Source organism: Egretta garzetta, unplaced genomic scaffold, assembly GCF_000687185.1.
Source record: "Egretta garzetta isolate BGI_Z169 unplaced genomic scaffold, ASM68718v1 scaffold718, whole genome shotgun sequence".
NCBI lineage: Eukaryota > Metazoa > Chordata > Aves > Pelecaniformes > Ardeidae > Egretta > Egretta garzetta.
In genome coordinates, this window is record NW_009260538.1 from 236,680 (window position 1) to 244,476 (window position 7,797).

The 7,797-nt window shown below is 49.1% G+C and overlaps 1 protein-coding gene across 1 annotated transcript in view; it reads left to right on the forward strand.

The window, feature by feature from the left end:
- Positions 1-7,797, forward strand: part of FMNL2 (formin like 2) — a 93,835-nt gene that overhangs the window by 41,286 nt on the left and 44,752 nt on the right. Inside the window, exon 7 of the mRNA XM_009644608.2 lies at positions 1,386-1,538. Coding sequence (XP_009642903.2) covers positions 1,386-1,538 — 153 coding nt within the window. The remainder of the gene's footprint in view (positions 1-1,385; positions 1,539-7,797) is intronic.

A 7,797-nucleotide genomic window follows, 5' to 3' on the forward strand; every position in this document is an offset into this window, starting at 1 on the left:
TGACTTATTTTTTAGCTTCGGCCTCTGACCGTCTTAGGGGTAACAGTGCAAAAACATTCAGCAAATGCATGGAAGCATGCAGGCTTCCGTAGAAGTAAGTTTGCAATTAGCGTCTGCCCCCGAGGAATTGCAATACTGCCCGCTGCCTTCAAAGCAGCATCCACAGGCGAACCGCTTCTCGCAGGGCTCCTGGCAAGCAACGCTGTCGGCACCGTGTGCGTTGGCTGGGCTGCAAGAGGAGAGTGGGAATTTCAAGATGATTTTGCAGGCCGGGGAGACTATGAAACAGGCTTTTGCAGTCCTGACATCTGGGTAGCTGGGAGTCAGGTTCAGGCATTTAGGTAATAAATCATTAAATGTACTCTATTAAAGCAATCGGGGGAAAAAATCAGCTCTCATTAAGTGTTATATCACACAATTTGAAAGCGATGTCCAGCTGAGGATCTTGGTTTGTGTATCCACAGGCTGTCCCTTCAGGACATTGCAGCGATAGATTTCTGTATAAAATTGAATGCAAAGAAGCGATAGGTTAAAGATACTGTTGTGGTTGGGAACTCGAGCCGAGTAGAGTTGATATTTTATTTTTAGAAGAGATGCCATCAGATGTATATCTACCGTCGCGCAGAAAAGAGATTTTCGGTGCGGTTGCAATAAAATTAATGAAGGAAAATTATATGTTTTAAAATGTTACTGACACTGGAAAAAACTGTGCACAGCAAAAAGAAGTGTTTGTATAAAGACTTTCTTCCTAAAATTATACAAATGTATGCAAGTTAGCTTGTTGGGTTTTTCCCCTCTCTTAACATGGTAAACATGAGTAATAACCTCAAAAGCTGTAAGGGGAACAAGCAATTTCTGCTTGAAATAGCAGTACAATGGGCAACGAGTCAGAAATCAAAGAAAATCTGTGATGATTATGGTAATGTGTTACATATGCTGTGAGATTCATGAGGGCCAGCAAGCCAGCGTAAACGCTTGGTCACCTACTGGTGGAGGACACGGAATTAGTACTTGCACAACCTGTCGATTTATTGGAATAAAATGGAGGCAGCTTTAAGCATTCTTCCTCTTCCCTTCCAGGTGGGCTAATCATCAGCAGAGCAGCCAATCTTGTATTTATTTTACATGGGAGTAGAATAGCACGTAGCCGTCTGATCCTTCTGAAACGGCACGTGGGGGTGGTTAGCTGCTCCCTTTGCCAGGGTCCGGCCTTGCTGCACCCTGCGTTTGGAGCTCGCGCCGAATTGCGGCCGAAGGGAAGTTCTTTCATTGCTTTCATCTTTTCTTTCGGGACCCACCAAAATCCGCGGATGCTGAACAGGGAGGGAAATGCTACGTGCATCTTTCCTGTCTAACCCGGCGCTGGAATTTCTGTTTCCTTTCAGGTTTGACTTTGAAAGTTTGGAGAACAATGTGGAAAACTCGATGGACAAGTCCAAACCTTGGAGCCGATCCATCGAGGACCTGCACAGAGGCAGTAATTTACCCTCACCGGTTGGCAACAGCATTTCCCGCTCTGGCAGACACTCGACTTTACGGTAAGGAGTTAAATCAGGCAGTGGGTGACCTGCAAACCGTGAGTGCCCCAGTGAGAGGAGTCAGTATGATTTTCCAGTTAGAATATTTTTCATCTTCCCTCTTTCCACAGTACGGGCGTGACATATATAGGGAACGTGTCATTGCACTGACGGTTTTGAGGTGGAAAGAAGTGCTAAGCTAGTAACACGGGGCAGCATTACACAGCAATCGAGGGGGAGACAAGAATAACTCTGCCTCCCTTTCCAGTGGCAGAAGGATCTAAGGATGCACGATACGTTTCCGTCAGGTACAATGTGGCTTGCACAGAGGAAGCAATTCCTCTTCTCCAAAAAGTGCCTCAAGATTTCCACGGACCCAGCCAGTCTGGGGCTCCGATCTGGTGTCTCGTCCAAGAAGATCTCTTCTAGCAGCACATTCCTTCCATGCTGCTATGAGCAAGAGGGTTTGGGGTTTTTTTAAAGGCCACTTCCATCCTTCAAACCTGCTGTAAATAGTAGCACCACCCCAGGCTTTGCTATGAAGCCTGTCTTTCCAAATACTGGGCTTTTTAGCTTGTGAAAAAGGCAGGGTCACTTCCCAGGACCGGATGGCAGTCAACTCTGTTACGTTCCTTCGATGCTTCGCTATTACAAAACATCCTCACCATCACCTTCAGAGTAGCAGGACTGTTGCCCCGGGGCACAGCTGGGAGCGCTGACTGGCATTTACTCACACGCTTTTTGCCTTTTTTGGGCTTCTGTGGAGTTCCGTTACGTAGTACTGTGAGCATGAAGGGGGCCAAAAAAGATGGAGCCAGCGAGGACTCGCAGCTTTTTCCTACGTCTTCCGGCTGAGGTTCAGTTTTGGTTTGTCAGTCCGTGGTAACGTTGGCTCTTTAGGTGACGTTAAGTGCGTGCCTCGCGCCTGCAGCCTGAGCGGTGGCGGCTGCGGTACCCGGCAGGGGTGGTTCACAGCCCTCGGGCAGTGGAGAGGAGGAGGCAGACACAGTTCTGGTGAAGAGCTACAGGCTGTGGAGTGCAGCAGAATCACTTGGCTGCTTGATTTTTATTTTTTTTTTAAATATTGCAAAAGTGTTCTTTGTGGTTTTGGGTTTCTCTGCTCTTTTAATTACTGTGACAGAGGAGTGGCAGTGTCTTGTGCTTGCGGGAGGATGTCTGATCCTGCTCTCGGTCTTTGGGAGGCATGCTGGTGATTAGTTGCACTAGAAATGTGTGAGTTATACATTACATGTCTCTCACATTTTTTTTTTTTTCTCTTCGTTTCCTTCCATCCTTTTTCCTTTTTCACATTCCCCTTTATTCCTTACCTTTTTTTATTGCCCATTTCAATGTCTCCTTCCTCGCGTCCTTCACTCCCCTCCCTCTTTCAAACGCTCTTCTCCAATTCTCCCTCTCCCACCCTTCCCTCCTCTGCTCTCCTCCGCCTCTCACGTACCATCAGATCGGTTTCTCTGCCTGAGCACCTTCAGTTCAAATGCCACCAGAGCTGCTTTTCAGCCAACTGCCTCTGGAGCGGCTTCGCTTTGCGCTCTGCTGATGAGGCTTCGAGCCGGAACATCTCGTAAGTCCCAGCTGCAAGGTTGCAGCGGCACGGGCTGCGCAGGGCATGGGGGCCGCGGGGCCAGCGCTGCTCCCCATGCCTTATAATCGGGTAGCCATACGTCTTGGTATAGCGACCGCCTGGGCGTCAGGGCGAGTTTGCAGCCTCCAAAACGTGTGGTTATCACATTATAACTTCAAAGCGTGGCTTGCTTCCGTAGAGCGGGGTTTTCTAAAAGAAAATAGAACGTGTTTTACGTGGAAGCAAGATACTAGTTTTCCTTATCATATTGCAGATAGCATCATTAGTTTCATAGCTAAGACATAGGGCTCTTAGTCGCTGTCCGTGTTATTTCATCTGTTTTATTACAAATGGAGACTTCACCCATACCCAGCCTTGGCGCAGAAGTGTAACCTAGTACAGTGTTTTTCAGCCACGTGCCCCCTCCTGCCTGCAAAGCCATCTTTGGACAGGGGCAGCTTGGGCAAAAACTGTCCGACATTTACCTGGAATGAGCATCTTGGGTTTGTGTTTCGTTTAAAAAAAACAAACAAACCTCTGTGTTTTAAAATGTGTACTTTTTCAATAGCTGGGGACTATGTGTAATAAAAAAAGTAAAAGCTGAAAGTAGGTGGGAAGTTTTTAAGACGGGCTTTTTTTTGTATAATTAGTGAATATTGGTTAATTGAAACAGAATCTTTTCCTGAGAAGAAGCTAGGTGCTCGTCAGATGAGGAGGGTGTGCAGGATGGTGTTTCTGGTCAAAACCAGAAGGTTCCTGCCCCGTCGCTGGGTGGACAACATGTCTGGGCCACGCGGAGACCCAGGCTGTGGGTTCTTCTGTGTGGAAGCTCCTCTTCTGTCTTTGGCATAAAAACCATTAAAGTGGAGAGGAAGGAAGAAGCGGTTCTCCCTCTTGGATGGAAAAGGAGAATTCTGACAATCTTAACAGGGTAATTTAAAATTCGGGAGCTGGACTCATCCCTGCTATGCCATAGCAGTATGGAAAATGAAAACAGATTTGGCCTGGCTTCCTTTTTATTAAAACAGCAGGAAGATTTGGGGAGAGAGTGTTTCCTGCCAGCTTTAACACCATTTTTTTTTCCTCATTTTCGGTGCTTGTGTGGCGGTGTGATGGCACCGGCTTTCCTGCCTGTCCTCAGGGTTCAATAGCAGTAAACCCGCTGCGGCCCTCAGGACCCTGCCTGATCCCAGTACACATTTGATCATAGCAAAAGCGATAGGAGATGAGCACAGAGCAACCCTTCCAGCCCTGGCAGGCTTGCAAACGATGCGGCTCCGTCGGAGTGAGCAGTCCCCTTGCAGCCAGCCAGGGCAAGCTCGCGGCGGCGTGGGCTCGCCCGGGGCTGACGTGGGCACGGGGGCTTTCTGCCCCTTCGTTTGCGTGGCTGAGCCTGTCCATTTCTAATTGTGACTCCGGCTTCCCGGAGCTCTTTTTAGTAGTGCTAAACCCTGCCAACTCCCTGCTCACTGGGTTTCCTTGGCAACTGGGGGTTTTGGTTTTTTTTTTTAAGAGGAGGCACAGGGATTTGGGAAGCAAACACCAAAACGAGGGCAGAAGGATAAAAATGGGGATGAACCTTTGGGGATTTTAGTGCTGCTTTTTGAGGGGGGAAAGAGCATTACTTTCACATGAGAGTCATACTTTCCGATCAGGTAAATATTAATGGAGACTTTGTAATGTCCCAGCCCATTAGAAATTCCCTTACTTCCGAGTCAAATACTTTTTCTGTGGATTGAAATGGGAAACATCGTTTCTTTCTTCAAAATCCATGGAGTCAATAATGAGAGAGCGATCCAGGCAAACATATCTTAATCCATAAATGGGCTTTGAATGCATTCAATAATTGGACTCAAATTTGGCACCGCTTCTTAGGCTGCAAGGAATTGGGCTTTGCCATTAACCCTTTTGCTGCTCAGGGACCGGCTGACTTGGTCGTCATCCCTTTTGCCAGATACTTGCTAATTTTACAGAGTGAATTTTTAAGCAGTCACTTGTCGGTCTTGGGATTCTTCTGGTTCCTCTACCTGCAGACCATGATTTTTACAGACCCCGGACAGGAGCTGAGCACCGCCTGTGCGTGCATTTACAACAGTGGTCGGGCGCTGGCTGTGTAGCTGGGAGGAGGGAGGGAGACCAAAACTGGCTGTTCTGATTTCTTTCCTCGCTTTTCTTAAGCGGCAAATATCTCCTCAGCTTTATGGATTAATAATTTTCCCAGGTTCTTTCAGATGAAGACAAAACCAGCGGGCTCAAAGTCATTTATTTTCTTTACATTTGTAGCACAAAGCAGCTTTGCCGCCCGTGTCTGAAGTGGCAGGAAGGAGACACTTTGGGCAGCACAGTTACCTGCCCTGGCTCACCCAGGACAGAGACAGATATTTATTATTTATGCCCTTGCATGAGCGGAGGAGCTGATTGCAGCTGTTAGTGCTTGGGGGGGCCACCACTGAGCACGGGCTCGCGGTCTTTCCCTCTCCAGGCCTCCTCCCTTGCAGAGGGGTGCAAGTTCAGGGTCCCCACCTCAAGCAGACCTTGCTCTAAGAGGAGAACAGTGAAGCCCAAAGTTAGTAGGAAGCGCCGAGACCTACCTCTCTGCTGTCAGAAGGACATTCACAACACAAACACTACCACCTCCAAACCACCACCACCAAAACTGCAGAAATGCAATCCCAAACCCACCAAACTCCCATGAAAACCAAGAGTCCCAGCCCACGTGGCGCTGGGCGAGCTGCCACGGGGGTGGTGAGGTCCACCCTGGGCTGTCCTCTCCTCTCCGCGTTCCTACTCTGGAGGAGCAGGGTGGACAAATGAGGGCATGATGCTTTAGCAGGTAATAAGATAAAAATGGTAGGAGAAACCGGCTGTAACTTGTATTCGTCATTAACATGTCCTCTTTTTAAGCATGGAAGCCCTCCCACTGCAGTTGGTGGAGACGGCAGGAGTTTGTACTGAGATCTGTGCTCACTCACCATAGCAGAAAGGGCTTTTATTTGCTTTGAGCATCCCAGTTGGTTCCGTAGGTGTTTTAATTATCCATCTGTGGGTCGTGAGTGAGCCAGTGAGCTGTTTGGCGCCAGAAGATGCCCTTGTGTCTTGTCTTTTCTAGGTCTTGGTTGTACAAAGTGCTGGATGGGTCCGGCCACGCTGGACATTTTCAGCAGTTCTGGCTGATCATGCCAACAAAGTGACGTGGACGTGGAGGCAGGATTAGTTTTTCAGAATTAATTTCTTCAGGCTGGCTGGGCTGAATGGTCCATCTCACCTTTCTCTAGCAGGCTGGTGGGTAAAAGCGCAGCCTGGTCTCCAGAGACGTGGTGGCAGGGCCTTTACAAGCACCGAATTAACCAAATTGTGGACAAATGGCATAAAAATCCTGAATGAGTTATTCTTGAACAGAACTGTTAGATCTGGGCGAGAAAAGGAACCTTAACCCCTACCGTGCGTTTCAGCACAGATTTAGCCCCGGGTTGAACGGTTGCTGGTTTTCCCACGCGGGTGCAGTGTCCCGGCTGTGGAAGTGCCAGCCCACGGAGCCGTGGAGCAGCTCCCTCCCCACGCGTGACGTCCCGTACCCACAGCCGGGGGCTGGCAGGAGGAAAGCATTACACGCTGCGGGAGCTTGCACATGGTCAGGTTTTCTGTTTCTGCTTTTTTTCAGAAGTAAGGTTTTACAGTTCTTCTTTAAAGGAGGGGCAGAGGAAATAAAAGAGGAACCATCTGAATTTAATTACCAGGATAAATATACTCTTGGTGACATAATCTTTGACCTGCAGCAGGCAGGAAATCAAACCCAACGATTCATCCAGATGCTTGGATCAGCCTAATGTTTAGTAACAAGAAATGAAATAAAAGCAAAAGATCATCATCCACCCTGGCTTGGCTCATGTTGCGTAAAGGGAGGTGTTGGAGCTACCGCCAGTCTGCCCTGCCTTTGGGAAGGAAACAAATAGGGGTCGTTGCAATTGCCGCTAATATGGAGAAAGCATCTCGAGCCGTAGTTCCAGGGCGCAGAGTCGTCGTAAAAGAGTTTCTGTACAAAGAATCCTCATTAATTCTTGGCATTCATGTCTGTGTGAAGAAATTTGCATCTGTTGAAGGGAAGTGAGCTAAATCTAGGGCAGAATCCCATCTGTGCTAGAGATATTTTCTCTGCACTGCAGCTCGCGATGGCATATTCCGTACCCATTTCTCAGCCTAATCGTAAAGGAACGCGGGGGGAAGCTCTGTGAGCCGGAGGGTGTGGGCTCTGAGATTCGGTGACAACCATCAGTGATAAGCCCAGCCCGGACCTGGGGAATGCAGGAGCACGGCTGCGGCGAGAGCGCCGAGCGAGGTGTGCGGCCTGGGGCTGGAGCTGCCCCGCGGCAGAGTCCCCGGGGGTGAGGGTGGTCCTGGGTTTTGGGAGGAGAATGCAACAGCTACCTCTGGCTTCGCTTTTTTGGCTGGTCATGAGAATCCTCCAGGTGGGACGTCTCCAGGCTTCAAACCGGCAGTTCTCCCGGCTGCGGGCGGGTGGTGCCGTACGGGATGTCTGCAGCCCTCGCTGGGTTTCTGTGGGTCTTTTCTACCTCTTCTGAAAGAGGCGAATATTGTCTTCACCTCCAACCTGCCTTTCAGTGCCTGCATTGCTCTGCTTGGCCGATGGGTGGGTGGCAGGAGGTGTAGAGGAGAACATCTCTCCACCGGGACAGCCAC